Source organism: Homarus americanus, unplaced genomic scaffold (assembly GCF_018991925.1).
Source record: "Homarus americanus isolate GMGI-L3 unplaced genomic scaffold, GMGI_Hamer_2.0 scaffold15187, whole genome shotgun sequence".
Classification (NCBI taxonomy): Eukaryota; Metazoa; Arthropoda; class Malacostraca; order Decapoda; family Nephropidae; genus Homarus; species Homarus americanus.
In genome coordinates, this window is record NW_024726294.1 from 44165 (window position 1) to 64229 (window position 20065).

General features: G+C 44.5%; 1 protein-coding gene across 1 annotated transcript; it reads right to left on the reverse strand.

The window, feature by feature from the left end:
• Window positions 1-1342: 1342 nt before the first annotated feature.
• LOC121865597 lies at window positions 1343-1753 on the reverse strand. Its single transcript, XM_042365108.1, has one exon. The coding sequence runs from the start codon at window positions 1751-1753 to the stop codon at window positions 1343-1345; it is 411 nt and encodes a 136-aa protein (XP_042221042.1).
• Between the last annotated feature and the right edge of the window lie 18312 nt (window positions 1754-20065).

Sequence of the window (20065 nt, forward strand, 5' to 3'; positions counted from 1 at the left end):
CTGAACCGGACGGCTCGCATCCCAATATATAGGACGTCCTGGTCCTCTCTCGGCAATTGGCAGAGAAGGAGTTGTCTTGTAACCAGGGAGAGCCAGCTACCACGTCCCCAGTCCCGCTCGAGAGAAGCCCACCACTAAGTGTAACGAAGTCTCAGCTGGGTCCATCGACAAAGTGCTGTCAACTCCACGTGTAACAGTAAGTGCTGGCTGTGTAGACTGTAGAAGTGCAGTGATCCCGAACCTCCCCAACGATCGACTTAGTGAAGTGCCCATTCTAATTGTGAGGTTAGGTTATACGAGAATACCATAGTCTATCATAAATTGTGTACGAACCCCCCCTATTAATCCCCCCTATTGAACTAGTAAAATAAAGCTGTAACACGCATTGGTGTTTTATATACTACACTTGTACTGTGCCTGTGTTAATATACAGTGTTGACATCACACCCTCGAGACACGCTACCATTTCCTCTCGCTATAATACTCTACTACTATAAACTCCTAACTTACCTCTTCATGTGAGATTTTGTCTCATTACATACCCCTTGTGGAGTAATAAGAATGCAGAATGAACCCGAGCTAAGATTAATAGAGTTATGAACTTTGTGTTATGACTGTATGTTTAATAAGTTGTAATTAAGATAAAATTGTGTGAGACTAATTATGTATCAGATGGATCACCACGTAATATTATGAACGCCTTCTCCTCTGCAGGTTTTGATCACATCAATAAATATTGAATGCATCAAAAGGCGGGTTTCAATCATTCCCTTCGACTTGCCGTCACCTGAACGTCCTTAACCAAGGCGTTTACAATTATTATTAATATTATTATTAGTATTATTATTAGTATTATTATTATTATTATTATTATTATTATTATTATTATTATTATTATTATTATTATTATTATTATTATTATTTGTCGTGAAAGAAGACTAGAGTCTACCTTTTTCTAGGCTTTATTGTCCATATAATTAACCAAGGGCAGTATGGCATCGGGAAGAGAACAAAAGAATATTCTCGTAAGTGAAGGAAACAATGAAAATTACTAATATAATATAACCCCAAACAAAACAAAACCCAATAAGAATCATAACATATGTACATACACACATAACAAGGTAGAAGACATGAGTTCAAGTGTACCATAACTTTATTACATTCTACCCATTTTGCTGAATTAGACAATCAGGACAACCGTAAAAATTAGGCGAATCTGTTAAAACAGCTTCATACAGAGGAGCATCACTTGAAGGGTCGTCCTTGACAGGAGATTCAGCTACTGGAGTGACCTGTGTAGGTTCAAGGGGCACCGAGGTAGATGCCTTAGATAACTCAATCAGTTCAGCTCAACCTCATCAACCAGAGGGTCGTACTTACTGTTCATGACATATCTTCGTGGCAAGTCTGATCCATGAGGGGAGAGACAGGTTGGCATCGAACTACCAAGGGCTGATCTGCGTTGGAAGTTGAACAGTTTTTGATGAGGCCTTTTGTTGGTGGCAGTACATAACAGAGACCGAATAGAATGAAGTGCGTCAGGTAACACAGACTCCCAATTAGTTTCTACGATGTTCTTGGACCTAAGAGCGAGAGTAATGGTTTTCCATATTATTCCGTTGTAGCGCTCGCACTCACCATTTCCTCTAGGGTTGTATGGGGTAGTTCGGCTGGTACACACACCATAACCAGTGAGGAAATCTCTCAGCTCTCGGCTCATGATAGGAGATGCCTTGATCCGAGTGGACATAAGCAGACATACCGAATATAGCGAATAACTGACGCAGAAACTTGATGACTGTAACCACGGTCACGTCTTTGCATGCAAACGCGAAGGGGAATCGTAAATGCTCGTCAACCACGGTTAGTATGTATCGATTTCGGGAAGTCGACGGCATGGGACCCTTGAAATCGATGTTTAACCATTCAAAAGACTGAGTAGCTTTGATGAGGGCGGTTGTGTCGAATATGTAGAACTGAGATTTATACCTGGCACAGGTAGAGCACTCAGCACATACCTCTTAACGTCATCTACAAGATAGGGTATTGAATGCGGATGAAGTGAGCCATCCTTGTGACTCCTGGATGACAAAGCTGCTGATAGAGATCCGACAGATTGTTGTGGTTGATAGCCGAACAGAAGGCTGTCGATGGAGCATCAGCAGTTGAGTTTTCAGTCCCTGGCCGATAGACAATGTCGTAGTCGAAGCAGGCTAGTTCGACCCGCCATCGTTTGATTTTGTCATTCTTGATATTTCCCAGCTTCTTGGAGTGGAAAATGAAGGACACATATCGCTGTTCGGTGACAAGAGTAAAGTGTCAGCCAGACAGGAATGTTTCCATTTCCTTACTTCTTCAACGATAGCATAGGCCTCTTTTTCGACAGAAGAGTGTGTGCATTCACTGTCTGAGAGTGTTCTCAAGAAGAATGCAACTGGTCTATCTGCTTGATTCAGGGAGGCAACGATGGAAGAGTCGGAAGCATCGGTTTCTGCTACGAATGGAATCGTCTCGTCATTCGAGCTGACTACCGCACTTGCTATTGTCTTCTAAAGATTTTCGAAGGCAGAGACTGCTTCCCCTTGGAGAGGGAATGTCTGAGCCTTGACCAAAGGTCTGACCTTGTCGGAAAAGTGTGAGATCCACTGTGAGTAGTATGAAAAGAGTCCTATCACGCGTCGTAGAGCAGGTAAGCCTTTCGGAAGTGGCAATTCCTTCAGAGGACGCAAGCGATCGGCGTCTGGCTTGAGAGTGCCCTGCGATATGGTGTAGCCCAGCAAATCATTCGACATTGCTGAGAAGACAGATTTGTCTTCATTGAAGGTGAATTTTGACTTCTTTGCTGCCTCAAGAAATCTGGACAGATTTTCATCGTGCTCCTGTTGAGACGAACCAGCGATGGTGATGTTGTCAATGTACGCAAAAGTACCCAGCAGTTCATTTGTTCGTATGAATTCATCGATGGTTCGTTGGAAACATTCCACGCCGTTCGTCACTCCAAATGGGACCCTACGGAACTGGTACAGTTTACCGTCCGCCTCAAAGGCAGTGAATGGCTTGTCCGTATCCCGTATAGGGATCAGATGGTATACACTCTTTAGGTCGACAGTGCTGAATATCTTGTAAGGAGATAGGTTAGTCACCAAGTCGTCTATTCGAGGCAAGGGATAAGCATCCAGCTGGGTATACCTGTTGATGGTTTGGCTGTAGTCGACAACAAGCCGCTTTTTGTGCCGCTCATTAGTAATGATGAGGACTTTCATCCACGGTGAAGTGGATGAAAGTCCTGTCCGCTTGACTAAATCGTCCTGACTTTGTCACAACAGGTTTACAGGGGGAGGTCAGATTTGAGAAGAGAGATGGTGTATCGACCAAAGCAGATGTTAGGCTACAAGCAACTGTATTATCTCCGATGATGAGGTGCTCTTTAGGCCCACCGAAATCAATTGTAACACCACTATGTAGGCTCATGAAATCTTGACCAAGAATAACGTCACTGCATTGGTCGGGAAGAACAGTTAGTTGAGTATCTGGATAAAGTTTCCCCTTGAGGGTAGTGTCTACAGTACAGTGACCTAGTACTGGCGATGATAGGGAAGACGAGGCCATAGACACGTGACCTGACTCTGGATGACACTTCAGAGACTTCTGCTGGATATAGCAGTTTGATACAAACGATTTTTAGCTCCCGGTATCAACGAGGGCTGTAGCTGTATCATCATTAACAAGCACATATATGGTAGATCGAGCGAGACAGCCATGGGAGGTCGCAGTTATTGCAGCCAAAGTAGGAGAGTGTAAGACCGCACAAGTGGAAGATGAAGTAGCAAGTGAGTATCGAGATGATCTGCATACTTTCGCAAAATGGCCTTTCGTGTTGCATTTGTGCCAAGTTGAATCACTCGCAGGACACTGAGGTCGGTTATGCCGCGCTCCACCACAGAAATAACACTTTGGTGGTTGAGTGGCAGCTAAGAGGGGAGAGTCATCGCTGTCGATTTTCTCATGTGAAGTAATAGCGGTAGCGTTCATAGGAGCCTGAGACCAAAGATAGGACTCGAAGTTTCTTTGAGCCAGATCGAGCGTGCGAGCCTGGTCGAACGCAGTAGCCAAATCAAGAGTCTTGTTTTCTAAAAGACGCTGTCTGATCACAGGAGATAGTAGAACGTTGATAAAAGCGTCACGGATATACTTGTCTCTGTTCGCCTCTGCTGTGACAGCTTTGAAGATGCAGTCCCTGCTGAGCTGAAGAAGTTCCTGCAAATATTTCCAAACTCTCGCCCGAGTGTTGCCTCCTGGTAGCTAGTAGATGACGGGCGAACACTTCGTTCTTCGGTCTTACGTACAAGTCTTGCAGAACCACGGTGGCGGCGTCGTATGAGACACAGTCCGCTATGTATTCGTACACAGATGGGGAGACGAAGTTGCAAAGTGGCTAGCTTGTCGGGCTCGAAAGCAGAAATGGAGGTGAGGAGCGTGTTGAAGGTCCGGAACCAGTGGCGCCACTCCTTTGAAGCGGTGGGAGAGTTTCGGCATAGCATCCAGTCGCTCCGCAGGAACTTCTCCATTATGACTCAGTTTCAGTTATGAACAATAAATTGTGGTAAAAGACTAGAGTCGACCTTTTTCTAGGCTTTATTGTTCATATAACTGACCAAGGGCAATATGGCATCTGGAAGAGAACAAAAGAATATTCTAGTAAGTGAAAGAAACAATGAAAATTACTAATATAATATAACCCCAAACAAAACAAAACCCAATAAGAAACATAACATATGTACATACACACATAACAAGGTAGAAGACATGAGTTCAAGTGTACCATAACTTTATCACATTATTATTATTATTATTATTATTATTATTAAAAGTATTATTATTATTATTATTATTATTAAATTCTATCCGGTGCTGCTGCTACTGCTGCTGCTGCAGTGGCCTGGGCCAGTGTTGGCCCCAAGCCCCCAACCCCCTCCCCTCAACCCAACCTCCCCACTGGGATGTCAACCATTGCAATGAACATAATTGCCAACTAGACATAATCCAGACAGCTCTGTCCTCTTGTTCAACCTTATTACTGTACAATCCATGTTGTACTGCTCCCCCATTATACTTATGTTTTTCAATTCCACTGTAATTTATGTATATATAAATAAATAAATAAATAAATAAAACTAAAAAATAATAATAAATAAATAAAATTAATAAATATTGAAGCAATAACCGTGGTAACATTATGAGATGTTCTTATTACCACCATGCTATTGTACTATTCCAGATGATACTAAATGATACATAATACTTCCTTGAGATAATTGTATAGTATATATCAGGTGCCTAAAAGAGAGCTCAGGTTCTCAACTGGCTCAGCCATGTTAATAATGTTGTTATTATCCACTCTGTATCTGTTTTTCTGGCTAAATAAACGGTTTCAATTCGATTCAATTCAACAAAATCCCGCCAAAAGCGACAATTTCGTTTCCGAAAGAAATAGGATCAGTGTTGAACTGTTTTTTTTTTTTTTTAAGGTTAAGGTGGGGAATGGATGGAAGGCATGCTGGGGCTCAAGGCACAGCCAGACAAGAGGGATAGAGAAGTCACAACATATAGTCGTGGGGGAAAGGTTGGAAAAGAAGTTTAATGAGTTAAACAGAGGGGGACGACACCCCTTGTTTTACATATTGAAGAGTTTGTTAGCTAACTAAGCTAACCTAGGATTAGAATGAGGTTGCACAATGGTTATTTTAGTAGACAATGACTAGATTGATTTTACAATTACAAGTTTATTAAAATCTTATACTGTATTACGTTATGGACTCACTAGATTGAGACTCGTTAAATGTAAATTTATATCATCTAAGTTTTCATCTAGGGTGGACATACAGTAGATGGGTCGCGGGTTGGGTTGTTGTAGTGCAGCCAGACTCCGGGTCGCCCTTCGTTGATGTCTTCCCCGCGTAGGTGGTCTGGGATGTGAGGGTCGTCCAGGAGCTTGTCCCAAACCTTCTTCCCTAGGCGATGGAACCTGACGTTGAGGGCCTCTGTTTTATTTCTTAGGTGGATGGTTTCCACTGTCTCCTGGTAGGGTGGCGCTTGGCCACTGGCTGACCTCAAACACTTGTTTTGGAAGCTCTGTAGTTGTTGTAGTCTAGTCTTCCTGAGTGTGACGAGTGGCATAGATGCGTACTCCAACACAGGCCTCACCAGCGCCTTGTACAGGTGAACTTGTATCTTCTCAGGCATCAGTTTAAAACATTTTAGTTTGGCTGCGGCGACTTTGCCTTTATTTAGTCTGTCCTTCAAGTGGGAAATGATGCCCGTCCGAGAGATGATGAGGCCAAGCAGCCTGCCTTCTTTAGAGTACTCAATCTCTTCGTCGTCGATCTTCAATGAAAACCGGCTTGAATTTGGGTATGACCACGAATTTCGTTTTGTTTGTTTTTATTGTCCATTTATTTTCATACTCCTTGCTGACGTCCCTCAGTCCTACATATGTTGCACTGCAGGCGGCCGGTCATGGCATTGGCGATCTGCTCGTAGGCCTGAGCTATGGCGGTGGATGTGCCTCGGTACTGGCGGAAGCCGAACTGGCGGGGATTATGCACGTCTTCTTCCTCCAGAGACATCCGCAACAGCTTGTTTACTATTTTTTCGAAGATTTTGGCAGGCACCCCTAGCAGCGATCTTGGTCGAAAGTTTTCGACTTTGTTTGGAGGCTGCCCTGTTTTTGGTATGAGGCGAATAATGGCGATTTTGAAAATCTTAGGGACGTATCCAGAGGCGAGGCAGGCGTTGCACATATGAGCAAGCCTCTCTATCATGTTGTCGGGGAGTTGAGCCAGGATCTTCTTGCTAATGTGAATTTGCCCAGGTGACTTGTTTTTAAACCCTTTTATGACGGCTGTTACGAGTTGGGGATTTAGAATATAGTTAAAAGTCTACCCAGATCCCAACAGGCAACAACAATAAAAAAACAAAGACAATCGGAGTATAAAAGGGTAGACAAAGGATGCGAGTTTTTGTTGTGTTTAATAAAGTACCATAAATTCCTTAACAAAATATTCAGCTTTCTATAATTTACCCTTAACCATACTTAACCTAAACATTAACAGTATATACATATTTATACAACATACAATAATTTGAAGCAAGGTGGAGGTGGGGAGGTGGAGGTGGGGAGGCAATATAAGATTACAAATACTTAAGTGAGGAGCTGAGATGGCTGATGAGTAAGGCTGAGTATTGTAGAAGACAGTAGGTAGTCACTGTGCCGTAGGTTTCCAGGATAGGTGATCCTGTGGTCACTTCCCAGAGTGAACTGAACTCTCATCGAACTGGAGCTGATGAGGAAGACTTGGAGGAGGTGACGCAACAACCAGGATATGGAGAAGGGAAACCCCGGAGTGGTAACTAAGACTAGTCATACTCGGGTTTTGTCCCTAGATGGCGTTGCTCGTGGTGCTGGGTCGGTAGATCATGACAATAGATGGCGTGGTTCGTAGTGCTGGGTAGGTAGATCATGACAATTGATGGCGTGGTTCGTAACACCCCCCCCCTTCCAAAGACCTCCGAAGCGCGGGCGCGAAGGAGGTGATCACCTGGTGCGTCTGGAGAGTAGCTGCTGCATTTCCACTGGAGCTCGGGATAAGGAGTCCGCAATCAGGTTGTCCACCCCCTTTATGTGCCGGACTTGTAGATTATAGGGCTGGGTGAGGAGAGCCCAGAGGAGGATTCGCTGGTTGGAGGTCTTGTTGGTTTGGATGAACATGAGTGGGTTATGGTCGGTGAAGACTAGGATTGTTTGTGGGCAAGACTGGAGGTAACATTCAAACTTCTTTATTGCCAACACCAGAGCCAGGGCCTCCTTCTCTATGGTCGACTAGTTGGTCTGATGTTTTTTCAACTTGGCGGAGTAGTATGCCACAGGGTGAAGGACATCAGTGGTTGGGCCGGGTTGTAGGAGCACAGTCCCCACTCCGACACCGCTAGCGTCGATTTGCAGATGGAAGGGCAAGATGTAGTCAGGGGGGTGGACTACAGGCTTGGAGGCAAGGAAGGCTTTGAGGCGGTGGAAAGACTGGTCGCACCTCTGGTTCCAGATGTAAGGGACCGCAGAACTGGTAAGGTCTGTGAGGGGTCCGGCCACCCTGGAAAAGTTACTGCAGAACCGACGGTAGTAGCCGCACATCCCCAGGAAGCGCATGAGTTCCTTCCTCGTCCTTGGAGTGGGGAAGGACAAGATGGCTTTAACGTTTGCGTCCTTGGGTCTCACCATACCATGCCCAACGATATGTCCCAGGTAAGTCACTGAGGCCCGGCCAAAAGCAGATTTAGCCAGGTTTATGGTTAATCCAGTCTCTTGCAGTCGTGCGAACAGTATCTCCAAACGCACCAGATGTTCGTTCCAGCCGTCTGACACCACCACCAGGTCATCCAGGTAGGCGAACGTCCCACCTAGGTCCTGAATCAGGTAATTGATTGCCCTCTGGAATGTGGCCGGATCATTAGAAAAGCCAAACGCCATAACCAAGTATTGAAAAAGACCAAATGGAGTTATAAATGCTGAGATTATTTTTGCCCTATCCGTGAGTCCCACTTGATAATATCCTTTCAACAGGTCCACGGTAGATATAAATTTTGCACAGCCTATGCTGTCTATTATATCTTCAATCAAAGGTAAAGGGTAGGAGTCTGAGACAGTGACCTGGTTCACTTTACGATAATCGGTACAGAAACGAAAAGTGCTATCGAGTTTTGGAATGAGAAGGCAAGGTGAAGCCCAGGGGGAGGTACTAGGCTCAGCTAAGTTATGTTTTAACAAAAAATCTACCTCCTTTTTCATAATCTCTCTTTTTTGTGGATTTAGTCGATATGCTGATTGCCTAATGGGTTGTACATCATCTGAGATTAGCTTAATATCATGTTTAAGTATATTGCAAAACCCTTGGAGGTCTGACGTGACTTTAGGAAATGTTGATAATATCTTAGTGAGATCTTTTGCTTGAAATGGATTCAGAACAGAAAAATACTCATCCAAGCTGTTGAGTATGTGACTTAGCAGGGTTTTCTTTAGGTAGAGGGAAGTCTAAATTCTCCAATAGATCCATGTCATCTGTCTCCGGCTCCGGCCCTGACAAAACCGTATGCAATACAGGTAAGCTTATAGCCTCTGGGATGTCTTCCTCTGACTGCCTGGAATGGTAAAGTTTCATGAGATTAATGTGAACGAGTTGTGAATCTTTTCTGCGATCAGGAGTATGGACTATATAGTTGAGGGGAGATAGTTTATTAGCATTGATTTGAAAGTTTTGATGGAACCGTTCCAAGCAACCTTGGGACTGTGGGTGGTAAGCCGAAGATGTACAATGGTCCACACTGAGGTCTTTCATCACCTGTTTGAACACAGATGGATCAGATTGTTGGGCTTTAATGAGCTCATCCTTACTAATGGTCTTATTGTACAGATCTTCTGTGGGTAGGAAGATATTGGAGGTGGTTTTAGATGAAGAGGGCCCTTTTCGCACACTCTGTGACCGGGTGACAGCACAAGATGGGAAAAGGTGAGGAATAGTTTCTTCAAAGTCAGTGGTGGAGTTGACAGGTAAGGGAGAGTCGACTTTCTTTATGTTGGGAACCACTAGATCTCCTACCAAGTCATTACCCAATAATAAATGAATGCCACTCACAGGCATTGGATCTTTCCTAATGGCTACTTGCACTTCCCCAGTAATCAAGGGACATTGGAGGTGCACTTTAGCTAAGGGATAGGAAGAATGGGATGAGAGATCTGAAATTAGAACACTCTCATTAGTAAATGCGGTAGATATATCAGGAATGACGTTAAACAGGAGGATAGATTGTGCTGCCCCCGTATCACGTAGTATACGAATAGGGAAAGAACGAGACCTCTCTATGATTGAAAATTTTCCCTCATAGGTGGATGAAGAGAAGAGATCCTGATGGGGCCTTTCCACATTGGTGGTTGCTATTGGTTTGGATTTGGGATCCAGGGGACTATTTTTAGAAGTTCGACACTTTGGGTGTTTACAAGACTGGATCATATGGCCTGGGTTTTTACAGTAAGAACAATAAAACTTGGTTGCATCAGGGGGGGTAGGTGTGGGACCCTTCGACCTACCACTCACGTCCCCAAGGTTATCGTCAGAGGAGGACCTAACATGCCGGAAAGTACCACGTTCCCTACGGCACAGTGACTCCACCAGCAAGGCGTACTCATCAGACAGCTCAGCCGCACGCCCTAAATTAACCTCTCCACGCTCCTCCACATGCTTCAAGATGTGAAATGGTATCTTGCTCTTCCACTCCTCCAGGACTACCAAGTTTAACAAATCCTGAGGTGGCCATTGTTAAGAAAACCTAGATAAATTAATTAATGGTCAAAAAGATAAGATAAGTGGATTACCCTAGAAAATATCACGGCAGTGGATAAACAGAAAGTCCCGGAAACTACCCAAGTTATACCTAGGGAAATTACACTTATGAATATTGTTCTTCTGATAAGATCCTTAAATAAGGATAAGAGACTTGAAAGACGAAGGGCGTATTACGGCATGAATATAAAGATCCGGATTAACAACCCTTAGATACTTGAAACAGGAAGGGCTTATTACGGCATTTATATAAAGATCCGGATTAACAACCCTTGAGTAAACAGGAAGGGCATATTAAGGCATTAATATAAAGATCCGGATTAACAACCCTTACATACTTGAAACAGGAAGGGCGTATTACGGCATTTATATAAAGATCCGGATTAACAACCCTTGAGTGAACAGGAAGGGTGTATTACGGCATTTATATAAAGATCCGGATTAACAACCCTTAGATACTTGAAACAGGAAGGGCGTATTACAGCATTAATATAAAGATCCGGATTAACAACCCTTGAGTTACTTTATTATTGACCCCGAATGAGATAATGAAAAGAACAATAATTGAGGCTTTATAATTATGGGGTCCTGGTAGAGAGGGGCGTCCCAAGATATCACTTCACCCTAAACTAGTGACTATGGAACAGCCTACTCTGGAGCGAGGGTACGGCATTAAACAGATCCGGATTCTTCCCTACACTGGATAAGACTTACTACACGACTGCCACGTGTATTAACAGGTAAGCCTTATGACACTTGGAACCTAATATCCTACATCTGTCACTCTTACTGTACGATAATACCAATATATGCACACACATATGAAGGAACTTTAAACCACCGTAAAGCAATTGTGAACAGAAGTAACTGGGAGGAATAATTAACAAGGAGTAACAAGGGGGAAAGAAATATGGCACTTAATGTTGGGTCTTGTCACGGTCGCCATTTGTTACGAGTTGGGGATTTAGAATATAGTTAAAAGTCTACCCAGATCCCAACAGGCAACAACAATAAAAAAACAAAGACAATCGGACTATAAAAGGGTAGACAAAGGATGCAAGTTTTTGTTGTGTATAATAAAGTACCATAAATTCCTTAACAAAATATTCAGCTTTCTATAATTTACCCTTAACCATACTTAACCTAAACATTAACAGTATATACATATTTATACAACATACAATAATTTGAAGCAAGGTGGAGGTGGGGAGGCAATATAAGATTACAAATACTTAAGTGCGGAGCTGAGATGGCTGACGAGTAAGGCTGAGTATTGTAGAAGACGGTAGGTAGTCACTGTGCCGTAGGTTTCCAGGATAGGTGATCCTGTGGTCACTTCCCAGAGTGAACTGAACTCTCATCGAACTGGAGCTGACGAGGAAGACTTGGAGCAGGTGACGCAACAACCAGGATATGGAGAAGGGAAACCCCGGAGTGGTAACTAAGACTAGTCATACTCGGGTTTCGTCCCTAGATGGCGTTGCTCGTAGTGCTGGGTAGGTAGATCATGACAATTGAGTGCGTGGTTCGTAACACGGCTGACACATCTGCAGGAACTATGCGCTCTGTCAGGTAGCTTCCGTCCCCAGTCTATTGAAGTCAGTCCGTGGGAGCGGCTGAAGCAGGTGCTGATGATCCTGCAACTGACCCAAAATGTCCTCCTCAAATTCCCTGTCGAAGCCCTCGTTTTCCTGTTCACTAATGGTAGACCTTCCGTAAATATCTCGGATGTAGTTGCTCTTGGTTTTCCTCCTCGGATATTTTCACGTTGTTTTGGTCGAGCAGGTAACTGACCGTGCTAGAGGTGGAACCCATCAGTCACTTGATCCCTTTCCAGAATGCAGCAGAATCGCGGTAATGGTTGGCTGCCTCCCACACCAAGGCGGCCCACTTTTGTTCATGTAGACGTTTGCTCTCGTGCTGGATGTCCATCTTTAGCTCTCGGTACCTGTCTCTCAGCTCTTGCGTCCACCCGCGGATACTGGCTAGCTGTCTCACGTGATCGTACTGTACACTGAGCTGCCTCAGCTGGTGACTAGTGTGAGGATGGGGAATGGTCCTGTGAGTGGTGGTCGGGATGTTGTTGTCCATCTCTGTCTTCACATCCGTGTACCATTGTTCGACCGCGTCGTCGATATCATTGGGGCTAGCTTCTTCCAGGTTTCTCCCCTGCTTGAGACTGAGAGACTCCTTGAAGGAGTCCCAGTCTGCCCGTTTGAGGTTTCACCTGATGTTGGCGGGGATCATAATGGGATTGGATGAGAGCGTCACGACGACTAGCAGGTGATCGCTGGTACTGATGGGTCCGGCGGTAACGTGCCTGTTCAGGACGGCCTTGGTGTTAGAGAGGATTATGTCGGGTGTTGTGGCACTGGCACGTCTGATCAATGTCGGGAAATCTGGCCCGAGGTGTTGCATTTTTCCTCTTCTGATGTTGTCATTCAGCGCCACACCGACGTTGTTCTCATTACCGAGTCCTAGTACGGCATGGCGTGCATTTAAGTCCCCTATGATGTATGTTGGTTTTCTGTGGCGTAGCAACTGGTTGAGGTCTTGTTTGGGTAAGTAAAGACGTCTGGGAGTATAGGTACATTGTGCATATAATAACAGGTCCCCCACTTGTCTCCACCTGCACTCCCAGAACTGAATCCTCGAAGTCTGGCAACACTCTGTGACTCAGCCGTGACCTGATGGTCACAGCGACACCATCGTTCACCTCACCCGTCATGTTCCTCTGGTATACAGTGTAACCAAAATTTTTCAGCTTACTTTCGTCCTTTATGCTAGTACTGTTTAAAAGAATTATGTCTGGGTCTAATTTATAGTATTAGTTAGACAGTTCGTTACGTCTATTAAGGGACCAGTGGAGGACATTATGTTGGACAATTTTCATCCTGCTAAGGACTGCCATTTCGGAGACTGTAGCTTGGGGCGTTGCTTGAAGTGTTTGATCGGCTTCTGCCATTTCTAGGGGGACGGAACTTCTTAGCAGAACCTTCAGACATCTGCTCGTCAGTTAATGGTGGGTCTTCGAACTTCTCGTCACCCGTGTACAGGAAGGTGTTCAGGTCCTGGGCCTGCGTGTCGCAAACATTGACTGTGGTTGTAGTTCGATGGTCACTGTCGTCTCTGGTAGTACATGTATTGGGGTCACGGAGATTTACGGTGTCGTTGGAGCTGTGATCCCAGGGGGACTGACTGGCCACGTCGGGGCAACGGTTATACTGACTTTTGCCAAAGTCAGGGAGGTCATGGTCTATTTCTGGCGTGGGTTGAGGTCGTCGATAAGTCGTTGGGTGGGTTACTGCCTTCAGGATTTCTTTTGAAGGGACTTTCCCACTTATTTCAACAGGTGCATGTTGTTCCTGGTTAGTGTCTCGTTGAGGTGTTTCGAAAATGAACCTGGATGAACCATGTTCATTGATGGGCATGCAGGTAAGACAAGTATATAGTGGTGGCTTTGGACTCATCCAGCTGTGGAGAGGAGACGCTCCTGGTGCTCTCCGCCACTGCGTCCCTCATGGCACCCAGTGACTCAGTAACTGCCTGTTTTATTGAGTCCTTGATGGTTCTTATCTCTCATTGCAGGACTTCCAGGGTCTCGCTGACATTGTTGAGTTTTTGGGAGTCTGCTTGAGTTTCTTTCAGAGCGTCTTTTAGGGTTTGGCTGTAAGCTATGATCGTCGACTGAGTGGTCCTTTCTATGGTGTTAGAAATTTCCCTGATTTCTTTTTGTTTTATTATTTTGGTCAGTTTCTTCTCTGTTTCTTGAGTTACCTGTTTCCTGACCAGGCAGGTGGCAGAGAAGGTCATGTGGCCACCCTCGCAGACGATATACTTTTTTATGGTGTTTTGGCAGTCTTTGTAGAAGTGCTGATCAGATGAACACTCAGAGCATATGACCCCTTGCATGGGGCAGTTCTTGGTCACGTGGTCATTGTATTTATAGCACTTCATACATTGTTGGATGGGCGTATACTTTTCATATTCTATTTGGTGTGATGAGATGGAAGTGCCATATGCAATATGCATAGAGCCCCTTCTTCTTCATTCTTTTTGCATCCGTTGTGTCTGCAAAGCGAACCTTGATTATATTATGGGCATACATAGGATATACCTCCACAACCTTGACATTGGTCTGCTTTTTTATTTCATCTCTTATTTCTCCTGCGTTATTTTCCACTACATCTTTGTCTAACTTCTTCCATACAAGGGTGAGCTTGGCGCCGTATTCCCGTGGGACGATGACCTCGTAACCGTTAGTTTTCATTTTGTCCATGGCACTAAACTTAAGTAGTTTATCAGCATCTTCATCTGTTTCTGTGAGGCTGTTGTAACCATCTCTCAGATCCACAAGTCTATTTATTCCCACCCTTAGGTCGCTCAATAGCCTTTTTAGCCATATCTGAGACCCCTGGGTCGGGGTTCCGGAGATCTTCACTCTCACTTTGGCCATGGTCAGTAACATACATGAAAATCCTACCTAATCTGTCCACCTCAGCTAAACCCCATGGATGCCGCTCCTTCTGTCAACTTGCTGGGCGAGTAAAGACGGGTCTAGGGGTAGGGTGAACAGACAATCCCCTGACGGGGGCCTAGCCAAGCCCTTACACCTAACAGTGACAGGTTATGAAGCACTGCCGAATCACTAACAGAAAATGTTGCCACCCTTACTGTTTCGACTCAGCAGCCCTCTGAGGGCCCCCTTGTGGCTCTGCCCACAGGGTTCGCCTCGTTACCAAACAGCAGGGACTCTAGGCGAAAGGATAGGATAGGGAAGAAGCGCAGTGTACAAGAATAATAATATCCATGTACAACTACAAGATAAAGCAGCCAGAGCGAACCCAACGTGAAAAACAAGGCCGACAGAAGTAACGGTCAGCAATTTGAACTGAGCAGGGAGCGATGCACAGCAAGTCCGTTCGCTATGAAGGTTGGGTGCGCTCTGTGTTAAACCGTGATGAACTTTGTCTAAGCCAGTGAATTGAACACTAGACAGTGGCAGCCGAGAGCCGTGGCCACCATCTTCTGACCAGGCGGGGATAACCGTGGGTCGGCTTTACACCTGACCATGAGATATCATAACACTACTTAGCAAAGAGGAGATACCACACCACACCACACCACACCACACCACACCACACACACCACAGCACACCGCACCACACCACACCACACCACAACACACAGTGTCTCGTATTGTATCACCGCCCTGTGTCTCCATGACCACGTAAGGTCATTCAGGTCAACACGTATGGACGAGTTACTGCGCCACGTGGGTTACGTGACCTCACACAGTTGGGCAAAAGACCAGCGCCCAAAGGAGGCAACTGCAAGATGGATACGAGCTTAGATCTCTTCGTCGATGTTGTATTTAGCAGTAAGAACGTTTCCGAGGTAGGTAAAATGTTCTACTTGTTTGACAGGTTCTCCGTTGAATAGGAATGTGTTGGTGGGTCTGCACATCTGTGTTGAACAATTATCTCTGCTTTTTGGATGCTATCTTGTAGTCCGATGGCCTGATATATTGCGGAGAAAATCGAGAGACGGTGTTGGAGAGCCTCTGGGGAGTGAGCAACGAGCATGCAGTCGTCAGCATACTGGAGCTCCAGGAGGTGGGAGGTCGACGTTTTTGTTATTGCCTGGAGGCGGCGCAGGTTGAACAGGTTGCCTTCTAAGCGGAATTGGATCTTCATGCTGTCATAGTCGTTCATTGAGTTATGTCTGATCAGGATCACTGCTGTGAAGGTAGAGATTGAAGATGACGGGGGCTAGAACGCACTCCTGTTTCACACAGACCGCAACATTAAAGGGTTTGGACTTGGTGCTTCCTGCGAGTAGCATGCATGGAAGCTCTTGAGGATTTTAAGAAATTTTGGAGGGACAACAAACTTAGAGAGAACTGTCCAGAGCAGTTCTCTATTGACGGTATCGAGAGCTTTTGTTAAGTCTATGAAAGCTATGTAGAGGTCACGGTTCTGCTCATAGCATTTTTCTTGTAGTTGACGCACGGTAAAGATCATATCAGTTGCACTGCAATCTTTACGGAGCCACATTGCATGATGTGTTGAGCTAATCTGCAGAGCAAAATTCTGGCAAGTACTTTGTTTGCCACAGTCAAGAGAGATATGTCTCAGCTGTAGCCACAGATAGAACGGTCACCTTTTTTCTTGTAGGTTGCGATGATGTTCGAGTTCCGCCATTCTTTGCGGACGCTTTCGGTAGACCAGGTGGCAGGAATGAATTGGTGGAGACGTTGGAGGAGAAGGTAGCCTCCGCTCTTAAAGATTTCTGAAGGCAGGTCGTCTGGCCAGCACTTTTATTGTTTTTGAGGCCATTGACAGCCCGTAGGGTCTCAGAGAACTCAGATGCTGCATCGAGTTCTACCGCCGGGGCAACTCTGGGATGGTTTCTAGTATGTTGAGCTGAGTAGGGTTCCTTTGCCTGAGAAGTATACCAAAGTGTTCCGCCCATCGATAGAGGATTTGCTGTTTGTCTTTGAGGAGTTCACCGTCGAGTGATCTCACTGGAGTGATATTGAGCTTGACGGGACCACGAATGGCTTTGATTGTTCTCGTTGGCGAAGCTCTGGATTTCTAGAGCTCTGGCTTGCTACCACTCGTTTTCCATGTTTCTCAGAATCCTCTGTGCTTCGGCCCTGAGTGAGCACCAGTTGGCTCTGGGTGCAGCAGATTGTGAGTTTGAGAGTAAAGCATCGTGGGCTTTATTCTTGGTCACAAAAATATTGTATATTCCATCAGCGTTCTCATCGAATCAGTCCCGGTGACGTCGTCTGGTTATGCCGAGGATGTCCTTTGCAACTTCATATATGGGAAAGCGGAGGTTGTGCCACTCATTGTCCACGTCTGTTGTGTTGCTGCTTAATGGGTGTAGAAGACAGACACTCAGCTAGAGTGCTGCGGAAATTTTCAACTACTGTTGGGTTTTTGAGGGCGTAGTAATTGAGTTTTTTGTTTGGAGGTCGTAATGGCAGTTGAGGACGGATTTCGAGCCTCATCTTGAAGTGAATAAGATTATGGTTGGAAAAGCGTTCTGCACCTCTCATGTCTCGGGTTTGGAAAACTTCTCACTGGTCAAGTTGCCTGACATTGATGTAGTCGAGTAGGTGCCAGTGCTTCGTTCGACCTTGGGTGCATCCAGGAGGTTTTATGCTTGCTTTTATGTTGGAATAAATCATTGGTAACGACTAGATAATGATCTCAGCTCAAAGAAGAGGAGTCTTACGCCATTTTTTTCCATGTTGCCGATGCCATGGCGACCCATAACTCCGTCCTATAGGAGAAAGTCTGTACCGATTTCCATTGAAGTCACCAAGGATTGACTTTGTCGTTATATACAGTTTTTCGGAGCACAACATAACAAATGCGGTATTGAAGTATATTACTATTTTCTGAACACTGATAGTTTCAATCTATCATAACTGTGATCCGCACGTGAGTCTTTAGCTACACATTCCCACCTTACCTGAGCTGCATGAACCACGCAACAGTTCACTGACCAATGGGCGCACAACACCTGCACAGAGTTATGATAATTACATGTCGACGATCCAAAGCATGCATTTCAAATTCAGGTTTTACACTTCACTGATCTTTGGGGTAATTACTTTGTGTACATGACTACGTGATATTTTTCCTGAGAGCAAATGTGAATATAAGGGTGACCTTAAGATGAGGGAGAAATATCAGAGGTGACCTTAAGATGAAGGAGAAATATTCAGTTGACCTTAAGATGAGGGAGAAATATTAGTGGTGACCTTAAGATGAGGGAGAAATATTAGAGGTGACCTTAAGATGATGGAGAAATATTAGTGGTGACCTTAAGATGAGGGAGAAATATTAGAGGTGACCTTGAGATGAGGGAGAAATATTAGTGGTGACCTTAAGATGAGGAGAAATATTAGAGGTGACCTTAAGGTAAGGGAGAAATATTAGAGGTGACCTTAACATGAGGGAGAAATATTAGAGGTGAACTTAACATGAGGAAGAAAGATTAGAGGTAACCTTAAGGTGAGGGAGGAGAGTTATTAGAGGTGACCTGAAGATGACGGAGAAATATTAGAGGTAACCATAAGATGAGGGAGAAATATTAGAGGTGACCTTAAGAAGACGGAGAAATATGAGAGGTAACCTTAATGATAAGGGAGAAATATTAGAGGTGACCTTAAGGTGAGGGAGGAGAGATATTAGAGGTGACCTGAAGATGACGGAGATATATTAGTGGTGACCTTAAGATGAGGGAGAAATATTAGAGGTGACCTTAAGATGACGGAGAAATATTAGAGGTGACCTTAAGATGATGGTGAAATATTAGAGGTGACCTTAAGGTGAGGGAGGAGAGATATTAGAGGTGACCTTAAGATAAGGGAGAAATATTAGTGGTGACCTTATGATGAGGGAGAAATATTAGAGGTAACCTTAAGATGAGGGAGAAATATTAGATGACGGAGATATATTAGTGGTGACCTTAAGATGAGGGAGAAATATTAGAGGTGACCTTAAGATGACGGTGAAATAATAGAGGTGACCTTAAGGTGAGGGAGGAGAGATATTAGAGGTGACCTTAAGATAAGGGAGAAATATTAGTGGTGACCTTATGATGAGGGAGAAATATTAGAGGTAACCTTAAGATGAGGGAGAAATATTAGAGGTAACCTTAAGATGAGGAAGAAATATTCGAATTGATCTTAAGATGACGGAGAAATATTAGTGGTGACCTTAAGGTGAGGGAGGAGAGATATTAGAGGTGACCTTAAGATGAGGGAAAATATTAGTGGTGACCTTAAGATGAGGGAGAAATATTAGAGGTGACCTGAAGATGACGGAGAAATATTAGAGGTGACCTTAAGGTGAGGGAGAAGAGATATTAGAGGTGACCTCAAGATGAGGGAGAAATATTGAAGGTAACCTTAAGGTGAGGGAGAGATATTAGAGGTGACCTGAAGATGACGGAGAAATATTAGAGGTGACCTTAACATGAGGGAGGAGAGATATTAGAGGTGACCTGAAGATGACGGAGAAATAATAGAGGTGACCTTAAGATGAGGGAGAAATGTTAGAGGTGACCTTAACATGAGGAAGAAATATTAAAGGTGACCTTAAGATGAGGGAGGAATTTTAGAGGTGACCTTAACATGAGGGAGAAATATTAGAGGTGACCTTAAGATGAGGGAGAAATATTAGAGGTGACCTTAAGATGAGGGAGAAATATTAGATGACGGAGATATATTAGTGGTGACCTTAAGATGAGGGAGAAATATTAGAGGTGACCTTAAGATGACGGTGAAATATTAGAGGTGACCTTAAGGTGAGGGAGGAGAGATATTAGAGGTGACCTTAAGATAAGGGAGAAATATTAGTGGTGACCTTATGATGAGGGAGAAATGTTAGAGGTAACTTTAAGATGAGGGAGAAATATTAGAGGTAACATTAAGATGAGGAAGAAATATTAGAGGTGATCTTAAGATGAGGAGAAATATTAGTGGTGACCTTAAGGTGAGGGAGGAGAGATATTAGAGGTGACCTTAAGATGAGGGAAAATATTAGTGGTGACCTTAAGATGAGAGAGAAATATTAGAGGTGACCTGAAGATGACGGAGAAATATTAGAGGTGACCTTAAGGTGAGGGAGAAGAGATATTAGAGGTGACCT